We start from the raw sequence: 23,809 nt of genomic DNA, 5'->3' as shown, positions 1-23,809 counted from the left end.
AATGAGACGGTGAGGAATATAAGACAACAAAAGCTTATTTTTTAACATCTGAAGTTGTCACACGTGCCATTCAAAGTGTGCGGGAGGCTTCAACACGCTAATAAGTGAATTATAAATGCCAACAACTTTTTCAAATAAAAAATCTTGATTAAAAGATCATAATACCCATGACTCCATTAAATTAAATTCATTGGATCCAATGGTACATGTGTAATTATATTATGTATAAAAAGCAAAAATATCAAAATATCTCTACTCAAAACCCTTTATTTTATTTTTTTATAACCGGAGATATTTTGATTATTTTATTGCTCATAAATATATTCAATCAATCAAAATGCCCTTAAATAAATTTATAATGCCTCATCAATAGTATGAAAAGATAAAAATAGAAAAATCACTACACTATCGTACAGTTTTTTATATATAAGTTTTGATTGGATATAGTGTTTGCTTTATTGGTGGGGTTACATTAATTAAGAAAACCCGAGTTAATTGCAAATATACCCCTTACCCATAAGATTGTCGTCAATTTTACCCTTCATCAATTGTACCTATCAATTCATTTTGTGGTAGCTCCAAAATTACCTAAAAAATAAAAGAACTGACCCTTGCTAATGGTGTTTTTCTATTCATATGATGATGAAGCATCTTTCTCTTTCTTTCTTTTTTAACTTTGAATTTGTTTAATTTTTTTATAAAATTATTATAATTTCAAAAAATTATTCTGACAATTCAAATAAAAATACTTTCACGCACCTTTTCTTATAAAACAAAGATTATTATAAAACAAACAATTTAATAGGTAATTCAGTAATAAAAGTTTAGAATTAAAAGATTTGCTTTTTATGTAGTTTCATGTTCGAATCAGTTGTTAACTTTAAGACCCATGAAATTAGTCGAGGTGCGCATAAACTAGTTCGGATATCCATGTTAATATAATAATAAATAAAAAACATTATAAAAGAATTGAAAGATTTTGAAGGATCCAGATCGAGTCTAATGTCTTCTTGAAGAAGTTGAGAAGCGAGAAACCCGTGAATCAGCAGCCATATATATATATTTTAGTTGTTTTCTCTGTTTTGTGATCAAAACTTGTGATTTTTATAGAGATAAAAAGTGAAACTTCTGTACACGGGCATGACAGTGACTGTTATAGCAAAAAAATGAGAGTGGCTCTTTATTCGTGGTGGTATATTTTTTTTTATTCGGAATAGAATAGAAAGAAAATTCAGAACAATTTAGTTGGAATTTGAGTGAAAAATCCGTAATAACTAACGATACAAAATTACTGATGGAAATACATTTTACTTGTAATAATAGAGTGAATTTACTTCGCTTTTTAGCTTGTTTTTAATTGTATAATGCATAGTTTTGAATCATGTTTACAAGGAAATACATTTTACTGTCCAACATAATGTTTTTTTAATAATTATTCTGATGGAATATTTTTTTTCTTAATTACAATCTGATATTTCAACGGGCTGGGCTTAGTTTAATTGGCAGATCCCTAGAGAGCTCTTATTACGACCTTAGGAAGGTCGGGACTTCTTATTTTGCGATCCTTCCTTTTCAATTTACTCTGGCCTCCATGACACTTGCTAATTACATCCAAGAAACCATCTCAAGAATTTCTTTTCTTTTGTTAATTTAACTATTCCACCAAATTTGATAATCATTGAAACAAATTCCGGTGGATATTTCCCAAAGCTGCTCTCACGGAAATAACGAAAAATATGCAGCATATAATCCGGAGTTTGATCCTTTTTCTTTGCATATTAATTTTAGCATAAACTTGCCAGTCACTCACCAACTTGAGAAGTCCTAAACCCGTCTGTAAAGACTCAGAAGCTTCAACCATCTACTGAGCTTCCTGACAGTTAAATTGACAGCAGTTGTGTGGGGAAGGCAATGAACCACAACACTAAATTTCCTGCCAATCAACTGAACCCTAACCGAGAAAACCAATAGATTCTCAACAATTCAACGTTTGACCCCAGAGGCCCAGATAGCCATAACCACTTGAAACAGGAGAGCAAACTGTCAAACATTCCATTATCATCTCACAATACAGAAACCAGATAACATCAGAAACAAAAGATGCACGTCATATCAAACCAAACATAGGGAAGATAGGTAACAGTTTCGATATTACTTAATTTCTTGACACAAGCAGGAAGAGCACTATGCTGAGTTTTAATTTGCAGCAGTAGCTTAGAAACCATGAATTTTAATGCTTTCCTTCTTCACAATGCCAGCCTGACCAAACAAAACAAAATACAAATATGGAATTCACTTAACTATGAACATCAGGTGATGACCCAAAGGAGAGAGAATTGATTTTTAAAGACTCAACAAATGGCACAAGGAGTGAAGATTACCTGAACAAGGAAGGTCGATACATTCTTGCGCTGGTCACCTTGAAGTTGAATAACCTATACACAAAAAACGCATTCGCAATGAGGAGAGAAACATTCAATGCTAGTTTACATGCTAAGGTGAAACACACACCTGGCCTAATTCAGGGTCCTGCACCACTGTACCATTACAACAGAACTCTTTCTTGAGGTCTTTTAATATCTTGTTATAGCTGAATTCTTTTTTCAAACCTTGCACAGTTGTCAAGCTTTTCCTACCATTGCGTTGCTGTATACGAATGTGCACATAATCTTTTGTCCCAGCACCAGAGTCCTCGGCATTTGCATCAGCAAAAGGATCTACCATAAAAAAACCACATAATTGTTAGACATATGGATACATATGGATACATATGGAGTGAAAGGTTTTGTCACATCTCAGAAAAATTCTAGTGTCAGTACAACACTAGCAAGGAAATCTAATATAAGTTAAAAAAGCAAGCTTACCATAAGCTGAAGGAGTTTGGGCGTCGAAATCAGACATGAAAACTTAACTGTTCAAGGAAGTCCAACAACCTTAAAGCTCAGACCTAAACAGCAATAACTCACATTAACAGGGACTAAAACACAATTGAAAACTAAGGATAACTAATTTTGTCAAAGTTAGGACAGTTGATGTCCCTCCATCCTTCCTACCATAACAACATATTTCACAGGGACTAGAACACAAATGAAAACTACGGATAACTAACTTAATCAAAGGTATCACTTCATCCTTTCTAACATTACAACATATTTCTTAGGAAGCAAGACCAAGTTGCTCTATTTCTACAATAGAACATGCCACAAAAATTTCGCATGACAAAGTTAACAACCAAAACATCAAATCAACATCCTAGATTAATATATGTTGCTCAAGTGTCATAAATCAGTGAAAATACAAGCTGATAAATTCACAATATATCAAATCACAAACTAATACGAATAAGGAAACACGGATATCCATGTAATCCATAACAAGTAACCTTGCTTTATTCATCAAAATCCCACTAAATAAAGATCAAATATCTCAACTATCTGATTAATCAAAGAGAAATAATCACAACCATAAGCCCAAAAGCTAGTCAGACCACAGACACAAAAACACCTACAGTAAATGAAAAAAAAAAAAAAAACACAAACAAAACTAACAATCAAAACATCAGAAAAGCAACCTTTCAAGAAAAGATTAAAACTTGCAATTAAGTTACAAGGATATACTCTTTTTAAACAAGATCCATATAATTAACGCAAGAAATTAACAGCTAAGCTAATAATTTGCATAAGAAGATGATCAATTCGACTAACTGGAACAAAAATAAATTACCTTATCCGGTGATTAGGGTTTCGACGCGTTAGATTATTTGATTGATATGAAGCGAAACCCTAAATCGGATGAGTCTAAGCTTTTCTGATGAGAGTCTGTTTGCTTTCGGAGAAAGCTGAAGAGATCTCTAGAAACTAGATAAGGAGATCAAGCCAGCGGTTGTTGGACTGAAATTACATTTTGGGGCTGGAATGGTTAAGAGTGAGTGCTACTCTCAAGAGTGAGAGTGTGTAATTACGCGCTGCGATGAGTGCTGTCCTGGCTGTGATTTGATAAGAGCGAACACGTGGCAGGTGGAGAATGCGATTAGAGAAGATTCGTAGTAGAGGGAGAGCAGGAGAAGTAATTTGATTGAAGGGCGAAGCTGTCTGTATAAAATGTGTTAGAGAACATCGAGAAAAACGTTGTACTTAGTTTTTGTTTTTTTGTCTTATCACAGATAAAAAAATTATTTGATTAATTAAATAAATTTTATTTTTTAAAACGAGACCTTACAGATAATTACATTTCAATCCTTAGTTTTTATAAATTAAAATAACATGTTTTTTACTCATAAAAACTTGTTTTTCATTTATTTTACATGTAAAAATCTATCTCATAACAGTTTCATCAAACATATATTTTTTAAAAAGTTAATTTTTAAAATCACAACTAAAAATTTATTTTTAAAACCTATTTTTTAAAACTATAACCAGTAAAACCATTTAATACCAAGCACACACTATCAACATCAAATTAATGGTTTTTGATTTTTGATTTTATTGAGATTAAAAGAAAAAGAAAAATATTAAAATAATTTTTTTTAATATGAATATATTTTGAAAAAAAAATTGTATTAAGTTATGAATAAAGAAAAAATATTTTCTACAAACAAGAAGAGAAATTATTAAATATGTTTAGTGGATTCCTAGTCCGAGGATGTTTCATGACACCATAATTCTATTATTGTGACTCTTTTTTTTTTTGTGTGTGCTATTAATGTCACCATCTTATCGAGAAAAACTTGAGTACACTTACCTTTTATTTTATTTGCTTATACTAAATTATTAATTATATTAAAATCAATATGATTTAATTAATTTAAAAAGATAGAAATTTATGCTCCAAGGTACGATGGTTTGGTATATTTTCTATCACTTTGTTTTAAGCATTAGTATTAACAACAGGAAAAAAAAATAGAAACAATATATATAAAAAAGTAAAGGAAAAATTACTTTTACAATTTTATATAGTTTAGTCAGTTTTTTTAATTTTTTTTAAATTAAAATTTAAATCAATATAATTTTTAAATTTTAATAAAAAAATCTATTTTCATATATAATATAACAAAAACAAACCCAATTTGATCAATTGAAAGTTGCCTAGCGAAAGCAACAAATTTGAGTCAATTTTCTAAACACCAAATCTAGTCCCTATCATCTCTAATTAATTAATTAATTAACTAAATCTCACGGGTCATTTATTACAGTCTAATCCCTAGTGAAATATATCTTGAATTACAATAAAATAATCATTTTATCATTTCCCTTTTGTTTGATAAGACTTAACTTGATAGTAGAATAGCGTGTTACAATAAAATTATTATTTTATATTTACTCTTTTATTTTTGAAGTTTTGCTTGAAGGTGTATATGTCTTTTTACTTTTTATACGGTAAAAATATTTTTTTATCTTTAAAATCAATATAATTTATAGCGAAATATATCTTGAATTACAATACAATTATTATTTTATCATTTCCCTTTTTTTTTTTTGACTTAACTAGATAGCAGAATAGTACTTTTCATGCGTGTGGTAATGAAATTATCATTTTACTATTTACTTTTTTATTTTTAAAGTTTTGCTTAAAGGTGTGTGTCTTTTTTACTTTTTATACAGTAAAAATGTTATTTTACTTCTAAAATCAATAAAATTTAGAATTATTGACCAAGAATTTTATTTACCTTTTACAAACTTATTAATAATAAAAATATCTATTCCCCCCTCTAAATAAAAAAATTAGTGACTTGCTAGACAAAGGTTTTTTTGGTTTTTAATTATCGTCGTACAACGTAAATACAAACTACAAAAAAAAAAACTTTGCATGTTGGGGTATTTTTTACTTTCATATGAGTATTTTTTATCATTGCCAAAGTTAGGGGGGGTTTAGTATTTTCATGTTATTTGCTAATTTTTAAATGGAAAAAGTTGTTAACATGTGTATCGTTCGTGCCATTCAAGCGGCGCATTTAACACTACTTGATGGCCAAATATGACCTTTCACCATATCCCTGGATGATCCACCGTCTTCTCTTCTATTTGGAGTGGCGCGTGATAGCTTAAGGTGGTTGGATTGTAATCGGTGATTATTTTTTTTTATCTCTCTTTTTTCTTTCTCTTAATAACTATAATATAACATTATCCTCTTTGTTTTTTTTTTTTGTAATTTAGTCCTTTAATTGTACTTTCTCATATGTTTTATTTTTAATTTCAGTCATCATTCCTTTAATTTCTGATTTTGTTCTTATTTCTTTTATAGTTTCAGTCATCATTTTTTTAATTTTTTATTTCATTCTTATTTCTTTTAAATGAGTTTTTTGTTTTTCAATTTAGTCATTCAATTACAATTTATTATTTGTTTTTTTTTAATTTTAGTCCTCATTTTTTTAATTTCTTATTTTCTTCTTATTCCTTTTATATTTTTTTTTCAATTTATTCCTTGAATTAAATTTTATCAAATGTTTTATTTTTTATTCAAAAATAGTACCAGTCAGGAACAAATTTTTTATTATTATTTTTTATTTTTTATTCAATTTATTCCTTTTAATTTCTTATTTTTTATTAAATCTAAACGCACATGGCTTGGTTTTCGGCAGCCAATGCCAAGAACAAATTCTGCATTATTAAGGTTTTGGTATTATATTTCTTTCACTCTTTAATCATATATGCCACGAATATGCAAGAACCATACCTTAATTTGATCTTCGAAAGAAGAAAATTAAGGTCTTCCGTTCAGTTCTGTCCCTTATGTTCTGTTCAGTGTCTTTAGTCTTTAAGAAATAAAGGCTTTATTATATATATATATATATATATATATATATATATATATATATTCAAAAATAGTACCAGTCAGGAAGATAGCTAGAAGGAACTGCTCCAGTTTCTAAGCACATGGGCAGAAATTGAATATGATAAATTCTTTTGTCATCCCTAATAGCGTTGAATCTGCCCTCAAAAGCATATGGAAATGAATAAAATTTATATATTTGGATAGCTAGGGAAAGGTCAACTGGTTTAATTATCAGTTCCGAAAGGCTTTTACGAACAAGTTGCAAGATCATTTTATTTTATCAGCCAGCAGAGGGTGGAGAGGGAGTGGCTTTGATATATTTGCAAATTGCAAGCTCATTAGTCTGTGATTTCGAGTGATTCCAGGATTGCAGGATTTACGCATCATTCAACGGCAATATTCTTTAAAAAACAAAAACTGGACGAGAGAACATTTCATCATTCCAATGGACACATGTACAGAATGAACCAAGAAAAAGTGCAGCAGACACCTTCTTTTTCTTTTTTCTTTTCCAAATTTATAAAAAGGGTGGCAGCATTGTAATGTCAGGCACAAGTTCCTCTCCTCTCTCAGAGATGTGAAGAAGACAGATTCGTATTGCACTAAATCCCCATCAAAGTGAAGGCACCAAATTTTGCTTTCTGATATTGCCACATCAGATCAGACCCGCCGTCTAATGTGGGGCAAGATGCTTTATATGGCTGCATCAGAGGGTCATGATGTCTACCGAATGATGAATTCACTCTATGAACCAGGCATCGTGGTGATTCGGAACCGAAATAAATTCAATGATAGTCAACTGTAACTCACAATGTGGCCAAGAAAAGCTTCAAAATATGAAACACTTCTTGCCTCTTGGCCAAATAAAACCCGTCAAATGGTAACTGAGCCTTCCTGGTGGATCCATACAGCTGACCCCAAGCTAGAGACTCTTCATTTCACTCGCATTCGCTCTTGACCAAGTATTGCTGCCTGCAACAAATCTACCTCCACACCCTTACACGTAACTTTGATTACTATATATATATTTGGAGCTTTCTTCTCCACATTGAAACTCAAGAAGAGTTTCAAGAGCTTTGTATTGCTCTTGTTTGTGGAGTCCAACCCACCAAATTCTGTCCTGAACAGCGAACTCCTCAGTCCTCCCCCTTGCCACTCTTTTGTCTTAAACTCTTTATTATACTTTTGTTGTGCTTGTTATAAATCTATAATCGATGGCTGAATCCAAATCAAAACCTAATCTTGTTTTTTAAATTAATTTGTTTAATCACCTGAATCTAAATTAAGTATTTGAACTCATTCTCCAGAACAGGATCGATAATAATGAATCAACAGCACCAGCGTTATCGTTGCCAAACGTGGGGGCTGCTGTGGGATTTGTGAGCAGTTGACTCATCAATTGCTCTAAAGAGCCACCAGCTGGAGCACATGGCCTCGAGAAAAAGGCTCGGGTGCACGTTGCTAGAATAGCTCAGGTGCCTGAGATTTATTTTTGGGGTTAAATTTTCAGAAAAAAAATATATAGCAGCCTAAATTTCAATAATCTCTAATCGCAAAAAAATTAGATTGTGAACTTTCAGATAAAAAACTCATTTTAATCATATTTTAACAAAAAAAACATCATAAATACCTTGTAAAATATATTTATAACCACAAAAAACCTAAAAAAATATTCAAAAACCAACAATCAACACAAAACCAAAATGAAACTTTGGTTTATTTTGGTTTTGCTAAACCAAAAAGTATTTATTTTTGGTTAAATGACTCATATCATATGTTTTGTAGGCTAATACGGGGTTGATGTTGTTTTATATATATATATATATATTTTAATTTTATTATTTAATATTGATTTTTTTTTCTTTATAAAACACTTGTATCGACTAAACATTATTATTTTTTGTTTTATTTTTTTTTGTTGACTAACTGCGTGTATCGCGTGACAATTATCTGGTTTTCGGCTAACTGGCATCATATACAGGTTAATGAGTAACTGGCCTTTGGGGATATTAATTTATATCAGCTGTGTCTAAGAAGTTGAAGCCGAGAAATTACATTGATCGACTTTACAATGCTCTATCAAATTATCCAAACCTTTGCAGCTTGGAGCCCAATTATGTAAACCAGAAATCACAAGTATGAGCGACTTTCTATTTGATGATGCTCCTGTTTCAGGCTTTTTAAGAGATTGATGAGCTCATTCTTGACAGGTTATCGGGTTTGAGTTTAAGGAAGGCATAGAGAAATAAGGATCAAGCTGGTCATTGCTAAAGAAAAAGTTGAATAATCCAAAGGAGGTCTCTGGCGAGACATGATCCTTATCGATTACCCTACAAAACAAGTTTTTAGTTATGGACAGGAAACCCTCCTCTGTTTATGTAAATAACTATTTATGAGGGAAGAATGCATTGAATGTACATCCAAGAATATCCGAAACCTTAGATATATTTGTTTTTTTAAAAAATTTAATTTTTTTATTTTAAATTATTTTTTTTGGTGTTTTTAAATCATTTTGATATACTAATATAAAAAATAATTTATTTTTTTAAAACATATATTTTTTTAATATATTTTTGAATAAAAAAATACTTTAAAAAATAATTACCATGATACTTTCATATAACAACTGCCATCGTACTCTCGTATACCTCTTGGAATTAGATGTATTGCCGTATTCGATAACTTCATAAAAGGAGAAAAATCATCTTCCCTTCCTATCGTGGATGTTGGACTGATCATGTGGTTGCATAGTAGTCATGTTGCTTCTTCTTTCATGGAGAGGGAGGCAAAAAGGGAATGGAGTCCTTGCCCCATATTAGGGTTCATCATGTGGGATAATTACCCTTAGTCATGATAAGTCGCTTTGCAAACGTGAGCCGAAGAGTCCATGGTGTTAGGCATAGACAGAGTGTGTTCTAACACCATCAGAGAGGACTTCCTCCCAGATGAGATTATCAAGTATTTGATGCAAAGCGACAACCATGTGGCCTCAAGTATGAGAGCCCTAGGCCCAATCCTTCGATAATGGGTTGGAAAGAGCAATGTCTTAGTTGGGCCAGACAGAACTTCTCTGACGATAGCTTCATGGAAGGACACAGAATTCCTTATGTGTCTAGGACAGGTCGCTGAACCCAAAGGCTGTTTATTCTAGGCAAGGATTACGGGTTCCACATGTCAGTGAAATTGGTCTCTTTAAGGGCTAATCAATTCTCGAAATGGCCAAAATTATATTAGGCACTAGATAAAGTTTTCTAATTTGTCAGTGAATGGAATTTAACTGGGTTTCACCTTAAAAGCATGCAAAACGTTGCTCCACAAGGGAATCTTAATTCAAGCTTAACAAATATCAAGGCGATTTGGAAAAGCAGACAAAACCTTGGCAACATCTGCTTGTAAGAATCTACGTGTAACCAGCTTAAGCCCACCATGTTCCAAAACAAGCCATTTTACCCTACCATAGAAAAAACACAGTCCATAGCAACATTTGTGTATAAATTAACGTACGTGTAGTCCATACATCTAACACGTACTCAACATGCATGGCCCTGCCTTTCCTATAAATGAATCCAATTCATAAATTATAGCCACCTTTTCAAAGTTATAAAATCCAAAATAAAATACAAATAGAAATAATTAATGTAAATAAAATAATTACAAATAAAAGAAGAGGGGTTGATTCAAAAGAAAAAATGAATTGAAGATCCAGTATCAATTCGAGAAAAAAAGAAAAAGCAATTTTAGGCAAAACCACACTGAATCATCATATACGGGCCACCTAAAAAAAAAGATGATGTCGAGATGAATCAAATGATGTGATGACATCACGGTTACAACCACTAGAAACAGCTGCACACTTTGCCAGAAGGCAGCAGAGCGGTTGACGCATACGAGGCACGCGTTAATGACTATTTGGTTTTTTTTGGTGAAAAACTAAAAATTCCTCCGGGACTAAAAAATATTAACAAACAAATCTTAGTGTAATTACAACCAAGCCCCTGAAACCAAGGCTAAAAAACTTGAATTGTAAGGGTAATGTAGTAATTCAATTATTCTATAAAACATGAAAATACAAAAATACTCTCATGTAAAAGATATTAGATTATTTTATTAAAGGATTACATTAATAATTTTATTATGCGTTGAAAAACACAATTACCAAAATAACTCTGCACAATCCTCAAAATATATTTATACCAAGAGGACCACTTTATCCCCAAAACAAAGACAAAAAAAAAAAACAAAATAACCAAGGAGAAAAAAAATAATTATATTATTATAATAAATAGAATAACGAAGGAGAAAAATAATAATCTATATCTTGGGACATACGTAGTAATATCTCCATGAGATTAGTTTTTTTGGATACTGTAATGTAGTAGTCTACCTGGAACCATCGCATGTACGTGTAGCCTTTAGCCCACCATCTTCCAAATCAAATTGCAGCCCATTTGGGAACCCAACAAAATCAGTTCATGCATGTTAACACTTGTAGATAAATCTCAGTACGTGTAGCTCCTGCATATTATCTAGTATATACGTGTAGCCTCAAGTTAATTCCCCATCTACCACAACAAAATCATCGTACCTTAATCCATCTGCTTAATTCACAAGCCAGGCCTGCCGTAAATGCCTATAAATAACCCCCAACCTCCACATCATCTCTCACCCAACAAATCATATCCTTATTAGCCCCTATCCACGTACAATGGCAAAGCTCATCATCTTCGCAGCCACTTTGACAGCCTTTCTCCTCCTAGTTGACGCCTCCATTCACAGTACTACAGTGATCATCGATGAGGAAAACCCCAGGCGATCAGAAGAAGACTGTCGCGACGAGTTGATTAGGGCACAAGATCTCAAGCATTGCCAGGAATATATTATGCAAGAAGCGAGCTCACGGGACGGCCTTGACATTAACCGAAGAGAGGAGGAACGTCTTGACAGGTGTTGTGATCAGCTAAGACAGATGAGATCCACGTGCCGCTGCTATGGCCTCAGGAAGGCTGTTAAGAGTGCGCCAAAGCAGAGGGGTGTCGGACGAATGGATTTTGATGAGGCTGCGAGTGTGGCCCGTAGCCTTCCCGGCGATTGTGGTATGGAACAAGAAAGTTGTGAATTTGGTTCGCCCTACAGAATGTAATAAATGTTGAAGGTGGACATGTTAAAATGTACGGAATAATAAATGGAGTTCACCGATCTCTGCTATTTTGGCTTGAGATTGAGATGAATAAGTAGTACTAATAAAGCACATCACTGTGTGGTGTTTTTCTCCTTCGAAGTATGCGAGTATTGTCATGTAAGGCAAAGGTTTTGTTCGAGTATGTGAGTATTATGTAAGGCCAGGTGTAATGTAATGCAAGGAGTTTCTTTTTGTGTTAAAAAAGAGCTTGTGCCTTTCTTATTACTTGTGTTGTCCAAGTTCGAATTTTATTTTCGTCAAAAATACTTCAAATTTTTATAAATCAAATGAGAAAAGGTTGAAGAGAACAGCATCTTAATTTCCATCTACGTTAATGGTAGAATTTACTCCCAAAATAAGATCAGATAGATTTCATGCATATATGGGCCTCCAGCAATCTAATCAAAATTTCTCAAGACACTTGAAGAATTAAGGATATATAATCTTAGCCAGGCAACTGTTACACACAAGATTGCCATATGTTTTTAATTAACAGTTGCTGATGTAAAATAGTAAGATGCTTCGAATCGATTTTTTTACCTTGGAGAAAAAGATCGTAAAGAAAATTTCAAGAAGAAAAGGAGAAAAACAAAAATGCTCTAAAGTGCCTCAACGTTCATTGATTTATAGGATTCCATTGACACCCATTATCATTATTACAATCCTCACAATCCTTATAGTATAAGGTGTTATAATTGAGACCCTTTTTCCTATTGTGATCCATCCTATATATTAATTTAATTAGTCGTTAAATAAAAGTCATCAAACTGTGTCGAGGGAGGGTTAATATCTTGATGATAATTATATCACTTTGTAAATAATGTTTTAATCATAATATTGATGAAGTTCATTTATTTATTTTTAATTTTTTTCCATTAATAATATTTTGATGTTTTATAGAAAAACATTTACAACTCACATATATATTATTTGACAAAAAGATAGATAAAATGTAAAAGAAAAGATATTAAATTAAAACTTTCTATGATAAAAAATTAATTCAGAGATGTTAATATTATCTAAAAAACTAATCCCATTAGCGATATTATCGTGTCGTAAGACACTAATTACTATTTATTATAACAATATAATTACTACTTTGCTCTTTTGTTATTTTATCTTTAGCCTTTGCTTCGAGGGTAAGGTGACATTTTTACCATGACATAAATGTCTTTTGAAGATTGTACGAGGTTGATTTGGTAAATATATTTTGTAATGCATAGTAAAATTACTCATGTAACCTTTAAATAAAATAAATCAATGCCTTCTGTATAATGATGTTTTTGTGTTTTTCATGTTTTATGGAGCAATTGAATTACTACATTACACTTACAATTTTAATTTTTAAGCATTGACTTTAGAGGTTTAGTTGTAATTTCAACATGATTTGTTTTTTAATATTGTTTAGTCCTAAGGGTTTTTTTGGTTTTTGCAAAAAAAATAATGAAAAAGTTGTTGCGCATGTCTTGCATGTGCCAGCCGCTCTGCCATCTTCTAGTTATACGTGCGGCCACCAGTGATTTCACAATATCATTTGATTTATCTAGCTCGACGTCCTCTTCTTCTCTAGGTGACACATTACACATGTGTGGTGGTTTGGCGTGATGTGACTCGAAATTGCTTTTCTTTTCTTTCTTTCTTTTCTTTATCTTTCTTTGTAGGATTGTGTGCTGGCTATGTAAAAATTCATACTAGCCCTTCAATTTACTTTTTTCTTTTGATTCAGTCCCTTTTCTTTTATTTATAATTGTTTTATTTACATTAATTATTTTAATTGGATTTTATTTTCGATTTCATCCCCGATCATTTGATTTTTTTTAATTTGTTTTCAAATTTGGTCCTCATTCTTTTAATTTTTATTTTTTTTATTTTGAATCATTTTTTTTGATTGATTTGTTTTTTTTTCAATTCCACCCTTAGACATTTAATTTCATTTAAGTTTTATGTTGAATTTAGTCCTAATTCTTTTAATTAATTTTTTTTTTGTTTTCATTGCTTTTTTAATGTTTTTTCCCCTCAATTTCATCCCTTAATGTTTGTTTGATTAAGAATCTTACTTTTTTATTTTTTCAGGTTTGTCTTTAATAAAGTCACAAGGTTTTATTTAAGAATACATGAAGGATTAGTCCGGGTCGACTTCTGTTTTTTTTAAAGCATTTTTTATATTTTTTTTGCCGGTGTTTTTTTTCTTTCCCATTTATAGAGTTATCTTAATTTCATGTTTTAGGTCATGTGTTTGATTTGTTGACCCTGGTTGGTTGCAAAGTTTGCTTAAGATTATTTTTATTATCCTTTTTTTTTCTTTGACTAGTTTTTTAAATTTGCCTATAATAAACTTATTAATGGGACCTGGATCCAGGGTTTCATAGGTTGCGAGCTTTTTAAGATTGGACTATGTTTAAGATGTTTGTTCATGTTCGCTTGGTTTTTAAAAATGTTTTCAATTTCATAACCTATGATTTTTTTTTTATCTTTAAAATCTGGTCCTTATTCTTTTAATTGATATTTATTTTATTAAATTGCATCCTCCTTAAGTTTTTTCTATCAAATTTTATCCTTATTCTTTTTGATGCCTTTACAGATTTTTTTATTAATACTTTTTAACCAATCTTATCATTTAAAATTAAATTGGTTGGCAATTATGCTTTTTGATTGAATCTGGGTAAAGATTTCACGGAATGTAGCTTTTAAAGATTAAACTAGACTAGGTTTAAGAGTTTTACTTGTTTTTTTTTTCTATTTTCTAAATTGATGTTGTCTTATTTTTTTTTAACTTTTGTTTTGTTATTTTTTCAATTTAATTCTATTGGGTTACCTCTCAACAATTTTTTTATATTTCACTCCTATTATTTTTTAATTTATAAATAACATATCATATTATAAATGCTTTAAATCAATTTCCAATACAAAATTGCTAGACTGTCTATATATATAAGCAAAGAAAAAAAAGAGACAACACATGACAATGCTTTTGTCTGCTACCAGAAGCGTGGATTTATTTGATGTCCAGTGGTTGATAAAATTTTAAAGTTGTTTTGTATACTTTATTTTACAGCCACAACAACACTTATTAATATAAGAAAGACGATGTAAATCGTGTTTTTAAAAAATTTTAATTTTTTTTGTTAAAATTTAATATGCTTTGTATGTTTTGGATCGTTTTGATGTGCTGATGTCAAAAATAATTTTTAAAAAATAAAAAAAAATCATTGGCATACATTTCGGCACAAAAAGTTATTTGAAAAGCAACCACTACCACATTGCCAAGTTAAGCACAAACCTCAAGCCAGTAGTCAGGCGCACAAATGAATCAGCCAATCAATTGTAAATTCCTCACCCTGCTAAGTTTTGATCAGTCTTGGTCTTGCTATATCTATGAATATCTTTCTTGGAACAATTGTGGGTTGGGAATGTTGAACAAACGATATTCCATCCAGAATAGGTTGTTCAACAGTAATGGTGATATCTGCTTTCTATTAGAAATAAAAAAAGATAATTGTTGTGATTCCTTCATTAGAAATTTATGGAATGTTGTAACTGTTAAATGGGCTTTTATTGAGTTTGTAGGCAAATCAGGAGGGATCATAGTGATGTGGGATAGCTCTACTTTTGAGGTTAATTCCATAGAATATGGGGGGCAATGGATCAGCCTATGCGGCAAACATGTTAATTCTTCCTTTAACTGCATGATAATTGGAGTATATGCTGCATCTTCTGTGCAAGATCGTGTTAAGCTGTGGGAAGACATCACCACTCTGAAGTTTGCCTTTAATTTACCAATGGTGGTGATAGGTGATTTCAATGAAATTCTCCATGCTCATGAGAGAAGCAGCGGATACATTAATCATTCAGGGTCAGCTGCTTTCCGTAATTTCCTATCCGATTGTGCTCTGATTGAATTCAAATTACAGGGAAGCCGTTTCACTTGGTTTAGAGGGGGTTCCATGAGCTGTATCGACCGGGCCTTTGCATCTCTAGAGTTCCACCTTCAGTTTCCATTCTTATCACTCTGCCGCTACCCAAGGGGGATGTCTGATCACTGTCAATTGCTTCTTCAGACACCAAAGGTAGATTGGGGATGGAAGCCTTTCCGTTTCATAAAGTGCTGGTTGTCACACCCTTCATTCTTAGCTGATTTTGAGACTCTATGGTTTGATAGCTGCAAGGAATTTCCAGGGGACTATAGATTGGTCAAGAAACTAGGAACTTTGGGGAAAAAACTGAGACAATGGAATAAAACCACCTTCGGTAAGCAAAATTCAAAACTTGAAGACATTCAGACCTCCATCACAACCATCGAATATATAAGTGAGGTGCGCCTCCTGTCTGAGACTTAAAAAACAAAGCTTAAGAATCTAAACTCTGAGCTTTGGAAGGTTAGCAGGAAGGTTGAGGATATTTGGAGACAGAAATCCCGCTAAAATTGGTGCAAAATGGGGGATAAAAACACCCGTTTCTTCCACCTTTCAGCAAGTTTGAGGAATGGTCGCAACCACATTAGCAAGATTGAACAGAACGACAAATTTTTAGTCTCTCAAATGACATCAAAGAGGGTGCTGTCAACTTTTTCTCATCTCCGTTTGCCAAGCCACAATGCAGAAGAATCGAAATGGGAGGCTTGGGGTTCTCTAAAATCTCAGAAGAAAGATCAGTTTGGTTAGAAAGATTGCCTTCATTGGAGGAAGTGAAGCAAGCTGTATGGGATTGTGACGGTTCAAAAGCCCCCGGTCATGACAGGTTCACCTTCTCTTTCTATAAAAAGGTATGGAATCTTATCAGCTCCGACATCTTTGTGATGGTCAAAGAATTTTTCAGAACAGGTAAATTACCAAATGGGATCGGCTTATCCTTTGTAACTTTGATCCCGAAGATTAAGGGGCCGTGCAGATTCTCTCAATTTTGATCGATCAGTTTGATTCATGGGTTATATAAAATAGTGGTAAAACTATTGTCCACTAGGCTCCGAAGCGTTCTGCCAGATGTGATAAGTGTAAACCAGTTTGCTTTCATTGCTGGGCGTCAAATTCTAGATGGGTTCATGATAGCAAACGAGGTTGTCCATGCTATTCGTAGCAAGAAGGACCACGAGTTTTTGCTAAAGGTAGATTTTCATAAAGCCTTCGACTCGATTTTGTGGGAGCATATTGATTCTACCATGGGTTATATGGGCTTCGGCTCTCATTGGAGGAATCTGATTTTTGAATGTTTGTCCACATCTAAATTGGCCATCCTAATTAACGGCTCACCTAGCAGAGAATTCAGTATGGAGAGGGGTCTCAGGCAAGGGGACCCCCTCTCTTCTTTCCTTTTTGATATAGCAGTTCAAGGGCCAATAGTTTTATTCAACAGGGCATCGGATTCGGGTTAGTTCAAAGACTTGCAGACTTTTCCAGGACATCACATAACCCATTTGCAATATGCAGATGACACTCTGATCTTCCTGCCAAATGATTATTCCTCTCTTCTACATGCCAAGAGGATTCTATGCTGGTTCGAGATCATTTCAAGACTGAAAGTTAATTTCTACAAAAGTTCACTTATAGGAATTAATTTGGACAACGAATACACTTCAGGTCTGCCTAATGTAATTTTCTGTCGCAGTAACACCTTCCCAGTCAGATACCTTGGGTTGCCTCTTGGTGCTAACCCAAATAGGCTCTCCACTTGGAAATCGGTATTGTCAATAATCAGAGCAAAGTTAAGCAATTGGAAATGGAAGATTCTGAGCATGGCTGGGAGGATATGTCTTATTAAATCTGTCTTAAACTCTCTACCTCTATACTACATGTCTGTTTTTACTATGCCAAAAGGCATTACAAAAGCTATATCCTCCATCAATCGTTGTTTTCTCTGGAAAAGCACCTCAAATTCACATGGTATTTGTAAGGTTGCATGGCACAAGGTAATAAAGAGTAAGCCCCTCAGAGGTCTCGGGTTGGGTTCTATTCACAACAAAAATCTGGCTCTGATGTTTAAATGGCTCTGGAACCTTGATAAAGGAGTGGTAGGAGGTTGGCAAGAACTTATCCTATGAAAGTACCGGCCATACTTCGTAAATGGCCTTCCTGTGTTTGCAGGTTCTTTATCTCCAACTTGGCGTGGCATGGTATCTGCAATTTCCTTAAATCACAGCATAGCTGCTCCCCTCCAATCAAATGTCGGGTTCAAGATGGGTGATGAGAGAAACATCAGGTTCTGGTCTGATTCCTGGCTAGGCTACGCAACCCCTCTCTAGTTCATGTTTCGTAGGCTTTACAACCTTTCCCTGCAGCAATTATCAAGCATTGCAGAAGTTCATAACCCAACTGATAACTTAATCAATCTTTTTTGGAGAAGACCCCTTCGATCCCGCGAGTTCTGCATGCGGGAAAGCTTGTTAGCAGAAGTTGAACGTGGTCTAGTCTTCTCTGATGGTGAAGACAACAAGATTTGGAAATCCGACAGCTCCAACATTTACTCAGTCTCTTCAGGGTGCCATCTTCTTGATGGTTTTAATGTTTCAACAAACCTTTACTCCCTTGATCTACTTTGGAAAGGGTTTACGCCTCTAAAAATAGATGTGTTCATATGGCTTCTTCTAAACGGCAGTATTTGCACAAAAGGATTCTTAGCTAAGAGGAGAATCATCAATTATGAGGAAGCTCTTTGTCCTTTCTGCTGCAAGGAGATTGAGACTATACATCATCTCTTCCATCTTTGTCCTATATCATAGTCTCTATGGGGTAGACTCTTTAGTTGGTTTGGGTGTATAGGTTGTCTACCAAAAGACCTAAATCATAACCTTCAAGAATGGTCCGGCCTGTTAAAAGGAAAATTTCAGCGTCAGGCAATAACCCTTCTCTGTAAAGGATTATACTGGTCAATTTGGATAGTGCGCAACCATATGATCTTTGACTCCAAACCTCCAGACTGGGATGCGATTTTTGACCTTACCTTTCATCGGTTGACCTTTTGGTTGAAGTCCTCTGTAAAAAATTTCAGCTATATAGGCTCCAATTTTTATAGAAATCCTGAATGTATCATGAATTGGACTAACTAGCCGAGGCTATAAATTCCTCGCTCTCACTATGTTTTAATTCCCCCCTGTATTCTTCTTTATGGCAGCCTCATATTCTTAATGAGGTTGTCTTATTTATAATATTCTCGATTACTATAAAAAAAAAGTAGTTTAGCTGATGAGATTCTAAATTTATTTTTTTTAAAGATTATCAGTTTGAGTTTTAAAAATCTCAGATTTATTGGAGGCTTACATGGACTACATGATTGTTAATTTCAGAACCCGTAGAATTAGTCGATGTGTATAAACTGACCAGGACATCCACAGAATGTAGCTTTCAGAGATTAGATCAGCTTTAAGAGCTTTGATCTATTTTTTTTTCTAAATTAATGTTATCTTATTTTTTTTATTTTTTCTAAATTTTATTTTGTTATTTTTTTCAATTTAATTCTATTATGTCAGCTCTCAATTTTTTTTTTTATATTTCACCCCTACTATTTTTAATCTATAAATAATATATGAATTAACCATGCTTTAAATCAATTTCCAATACAAAATGTATATGTGTGTGTGTGTGTGTGTCTATATATATATATATATATATATATATATATATATATATATATATATATAAAAGCAAGAAAAAAAGAGGCAACAATGACATTTAACAATGCAAGTTAAGCACATCAAAAGGCCTTGTAAATAAGCCAATTAAACCTCGAGCTTAATCCTAACTAATACAGTGGAAACAGAGACGCTGCGACCGGACAGCGCAGAACCCAATCAGTACTCTTGAATTATATATCAACACGAGCGTCCGTGTTTGATATTCTCTTAGATAATGACTAAAGAAACTCGAAAACCAAACAAAGCATCTCTTGGCAGAATTTGCATGCTGATCTAGACGTGTAAGCATCAACCAAACCACCAGAACATTCATAGCCACCGCATCAAAATCACAGATCATACGCATAACCAAGCCATCCTCCACGTTCTCTACATGCATAGCTCAAAATCCCCTATAAAAACCCATTGCGCCGCGCCCATCACCTCATTCATCCACCCTAACCCCACTGTACTTTTCTCCCTAAAAATGGCAAGGTTTTTGACAATAGCAGTTCTAGCTAGCCTTCTCTTGGCACTCATCGCCAATGCCTCTTCTTACAGAACAACCATCACCACCGTGGAGTTTGATGAGCAGTCCAGCAGGAGTCGATCTGGAGGCTGCCAAGAGCAGATTCGGAGGGAGGACTTGAGCAGTTGTGAGCAATATGTATCCCAAATATCAAGGCCAAGGTTAGCACTCCGAGGGATCCACAATCGGCAGGGTGATCAAGAGCAAGTTCAGCAATGCTGCCAGCAAATAAGGCGTGTGGATAGGCAGTGCCAGTGCGACGCTTTACGGTCTGTGATCGAGGAGCAAACACAGCACCAACGCCGCCCTGAACAGGAAGAGACGCAGGAGGTACAGAGGAGGGCAACCGACATACAAAGACAGTGCAGCTTGCCCGATTGTCAATCCCAATCAATCTGGTTCTAGATGCTGTTTTAGGATCATATGATGTGCCAGCTAGTTAGCGAAGTTCACTCACTCGTAGAGTGGCTTGTGAGCGGTATGCATAGTCACATCAGGCTGTTATGCAAGCACTTAGGCAATAAAAGTAAGTCTAGCACGTCGATCAGGCTGTTTATGCAAGCACTTGCGCCATAATAAAAGTACGTCTACCTTTTGAGTTTATCAGCTCATGTAAAATGTACGCATGCAATAAAAAAGCAATGCAGCAGCTTGGCTTGATGATATACAGTAGCAACATGTCATCTCTACATATCATTTGCTTGGACTTCTAATTTTTATTAGTTATCACAATTCACATTGCTAATCGGTAAACCAAGCGAAAACTTATTCCTCGATGAATAAGCCTTAAGCAACTCTGCAATGAAGGATTGTAATGCCAAATTAATTCTAAGATGCTAATTTTGAATCTTGGTTTATATAAGAAATGCTTCAAAGTATATTCTGAAAAGTAAAAAAAGAAGCAAAAAAAGAAGGATTTGAAGTGCTTGAATGTTCGTCGATCCATATCCCTTACATTATTGAACTTGATTGCCTCTGGAATTAGCTAACTCTAACATGTCATTCGTTACACTTGCAATTTATCATTGTGAATGTTAAGTATCACACTACAATGGCTTGGCCAGCATACTTTTTACCGTTAAAAACGATTGGAAGTGGACCAGAAAAATCGCAATAAGAGTGATCTTAGCACACGCTGTAGCAAGATTCAATTCGAATATTGTAGGTGAAAGGAATAGACCATCTGAAACGGTTGAGACTTCTGAAAAGTTGGTGAACAATGCATGTGTAAAATTGACAAACAGGCTCAACATGTAATTTGGAATTTATCATTTCAGATGATAGGTAGCATTAAAATTAGTGTCACAAACAAGACTAGCCTTACAATTCCCAAATATTAGTGATCTCCAACATCCCAAATATTAATTATCTCCGAAAATCTCAGTATATCTATGAAATGTAACATTAATAAATGTGAGTATTTAATCTTAAGGAGTATAATTGAGTATTTAATCTTGAGAAGTATAATTCAGTTGGTCCACCTCTAAGTTTGTTTCCTACAAATTATTAATTTGAATCTTATAAATCTCAAAATTAAATTTTAGGATCTATACAAGTTAATTCAAACAACTACAAATTAAATTTTAAGGCCTATACAAGTTAATTCAAACAACTACATTGAAAAACAAAAAAAGTTGGCGATAAGCATGCAAAGGAACATGTAGCAATGGTTACGGCCTCGATTTCTCGGAATATCTGTAAGAAATTAATTGGTGCATTCATATTCTTTATGAATTTATTGAATACTCTATTCTTAGAGGTGCCATAAATATGAGCCCGCAAGGACTCTGAATTTATTGAATACTCTTATTTATTCGGGTGTGCAAAGAAGCCAATTATAACCCCTAAGCATTAATATTCACATAGCAAAACAATCGGAAAGAAGAAGAAGAAGAAAGCAATCAACCAGGTAAATTTAAATTTGCGTAAATTTTGAATTTGCGTAAATGACTAGAAGGTTTAATCTTATTTAGAATAAAAATCCTTGATAAATTAAACTATATAACCAAGTAGTTTAGCTTAGCTAGAATAAGAAATTTGGTTTATATTAGTATTCAGTTATACAAATCCTTGATAAATTAAACTTATTTGTATAGAATTACTTAGTTAGATAAAATTTAAACATTTTATATGTATAAATAGGCCCTGGAAAAAAAAGTCAACTACACATATGCAATTTATTTCTTTAATTTATTTATTTTTTCAATTATTGGTTTTATTTATCGTTGTATTTATTTCTTTGCTTTATTTATCCTTATCTATTCTTCTTCTCGCATGCTGCTATTTAGGATACATACATATTTTTTAAGGTTTGAAATATTTAAATTTTCATATTTTATTTGATTTTTTGAGGCTACTACTTTTCTTCGCTCATAATTCAATTCTCAACTATATTTTTTTTTTTATTGAAAAGAAGAAACTTAGTCAACAATTGACCACATGATTATTTATCAAATTGAAATAATTAAACAAAAACACTATTCTTCCTTAAATTTATTAACTAAGATAATCCAATTGTAAAAGCATTTACTTCTTTGTTTAATTAGAACTTGCGATCGAAAACTCATCACCTCCGTGTTCTTTACATACATAACCCAAATTCCTTTATAAGAACTCATCACCTTTTTCATTCAACTAAAAAATACCTCTATTCTCATGATCTTCATTGCCAATTCTTCTACACAACAATATCAATGCACCACCCAAGCAAATGAGCCCAACTTTCATAAAATGCTGAAAGCAACTTTAAAAGGAGTTCTTGAGCCAATGTAAGCAATATATGTCACAATCAAGATCAAATTTGAATCTAAAAGGGACCCACAATCCATAACAATTGGAGCAAGGACAACTTCAATAGTTAGTTACAAGTGATATTGTACATATACTTGATCCATAAAAAAGGGTTTTGTTACTGTCTTATGACAAAAGTGATGGAGACATTGAAGAAAAAACTTGTTTGTTTGAAGAGAAAGAGACATAAAATAAATTTATCTATAAAATAATTTTAGAGTAAATTTTTTTACTTCTAAAATAGAAAGTATATGGAGACAAGTTTCATTTATCTTCATCTCAAGATAGTAACCAAACACCACCTAAATTATTTGAAAAACAAAAACAAAAACAAAAAAACAAAAACAAAATAGGTGAGTCGTTATTGCATTCTTTGGATTATAAGATATAAGGGTTTAATCATAAGGTTTTCATTAAAAAAAATACAATACAATGCATGCTTTAATATAATTCAGGCTATATTCCTCATTTAATAGCCAATCTGGCATAAAAAAATGTCAAGAGAAAGATTTGTAATAATAATTACAATTTATTTCTAAAAATTAAACTAAGAGAAAGAAAATGGTTATCTAAGGAGATAATTTTAAGAAAATAATGTGTGCCTTGTTATTTTTCATTCTGTTAACTACCAAATAAATATTGAATCTTTCAGAAAGCCAATAATCAGACAAGGCTAAGAATAAGAGGTTTAGGCTCTAGTTTTGTAAAGTGATGTGATTTAGGTACCGTTTGGGAACGCGGCTGCGGCCGCGTTCCCAAAAAATTTGAATTTTTTTTTTTGGCTAAAATTTAATATGGTTTGTACGTTTTGGATCGTTTTGATGTGCTGATGTCAAAAATGATTTTTAAAAAATAAAAAAACATCGTTGGCATGCATTTTGGCACGAAAAGTTATTTGAAAAGCACCCGCAACCACAATGCCAAACACGCTCTTAGT

At 33.0% G+C, this 23,809-nt stretch overlaps 4 protein-coding genes across 4 annotated transcripts; 3 read left to right on the top strand and 1 right to left on the bottom strand.

The window, feature by feature from the left end:
* Positions 1–2,030: 2,030 nt before the first annotated feature.
* On the bottom strand, positions 2,031–3,882 carry LOC133703805 (protein translation factor SUI1 homolog). Its single transcript, XM_062128487.1, has 5 exons — positions 3,724–3,882; positions 2,865–2,947; positions 2,512–2,717; positions 2,382–2,435; positions 2,031–2,259 (listed from the first exon to the last, which is right to left on the bottom strand). The coding sequence occupies exons 2-5, from the start codon at positions 2,899–2,901 to the stop codon at positions 2,215–2,217; spliced, it is 342 nt and encodes a 113-aa protein (XP_061984471.1). The 5' UTR covers positions 2,902–2,947; positions 3,724–3,882; the 3' UTR covers positions 2,031–2,214.
* Positions 3,883–11,476: 7,594 nt separating this feature from the next.
* On the top strand, positions 11,477–11,911 carry LOC133703423 (2S seed storage albumin protein). Its single transcript, XM_062127912.1, has one exon. The coding sequence runs from the start codon at positions 11,477–11,479 to the stop codon at positions 11,909–11,911; it is 435 nt and encodes a 144-aa protein (XP_061983896.1).
* Positions 11,912–15,540: 3,629 nt separating this feature from the next.
* LOC133702794 (uncharacterized) lies at positions 15,541–18,662 on the top strand. Its single transcript, XM_062127109.1, has 7 exons — positions 15,541–16,198; positions 16,335–16,423; positions 16,539–16,770; positions 16,888–17,313; positions 17,374–17,961; positions 18,028–18,142; positions 18,287–18,662. Exons 1-7 carry the CDS (start codon positions 15,541–15,543, stop codon positions 18,660–18,662), a joined length of 2,484 nt encoding a protein of 827 aa, XP_061983093.1.
* Positions 18,663–20,040: 1,378 nt separating this feature from the next.
* On the top strand, positions 20,041–20,487 carry LOC133702793 (2S seed storage albumin protein-like). Its single transcript, XM_062127108.1, has one exon. The coding sequence runs from the start codon at positions 20,041–20,043 to the stop codon at positions 20,485–20,487; it is 447 nt and encodes a 148-aa protein (XP_061983092.1).
* The last annotated feature ends 3,322 nt before the right edge of the window (positions 20,488–23,809 follow it).

The sequence above is a fragment of the Populus nigra genome, chromosome 9 (genome assembly GCF_951802175.1).
Source record: "Populus nigra chromosome 9, ddPopNigr1.1, whole genome shotgun sequence".
NCBI classification, from domain to species: domain Eukaryota; kingdom Viridiplantae; phylum Streptophyta; class Magnoliopsida; order Malpighiales; family Salicaceae; genus Populus; species Populus nigra.
Note: the sequence above shows the minus strand (reverse complement) of the source record. Positions and strands in the feature narration are given on the sequence as shown.

What these genes read in the sequence shown, in the direction of transcription:
- LOC133703805 (XM_062128487.1), bottom strand. Translation starts at nt 2,901, where the DNA reads ATGTCTGATTTCGACGCCCAAACTCCTTCAGCTTATG. An exon ending in CCAAACTCCTTCAGCTTATG is followed by an intron (nt 2,718 to 2,864) that starts GTAAGCTTGCTT and finishes TTTTTATGGTAG; the next exon opens with ATCCTTTTGCTGATGCAAAT. An exon ending in AGGACCCTGAATTAGGCCAG is followed by an intron (nt 2,436 to 2,511) that starts GTGTGTGTTTCA and finishes TTTTGTGTATAG; the next exon opens with GTTATTCAACTTCAAGGTGA.
- LOC133703423 (XM_062127912.1), top strand. Translation starts at nt 11,477, where the DNA reads ATGGCAAAGCTCATCATCTTCGCAGCCACTTTGACAGCCTTTCTCCTC.
- LOC133702794 (XM_062127109.1), top strand. Translation starts at nt 15,541, where the DNA reads ATGTGGGATAGCTCTACTTTTGAGGTTAATTCCATAGAATATGGGGGG. An exon ending in ATGGAATAAAACCACCTTCG is followed by an intron (nt 16,199 to 16,334) that starts GTAAGCAAAATT and finishes GAAGGTTAGCAG; the next exon opens with GAAGGTTGAGGATATTTGGA. An exon ending in GGTGATGAGAGAAACATCAG is followed by an intron (nt 18,143 to 18,286) that starts GTTCTGGTCTGA and finishes TTTTTGGAGAAG; the next exon opens with ACCCCTTCGATCCCGCGAGT.
- LOC133702793 (XM_062127108.1), top strand. Translation starts at nt 20,041, where the DNA reads ATGGCAAGGTTTTTGACAATAGCAGTTCTAGCTAGCCTTCTCTTGGCA.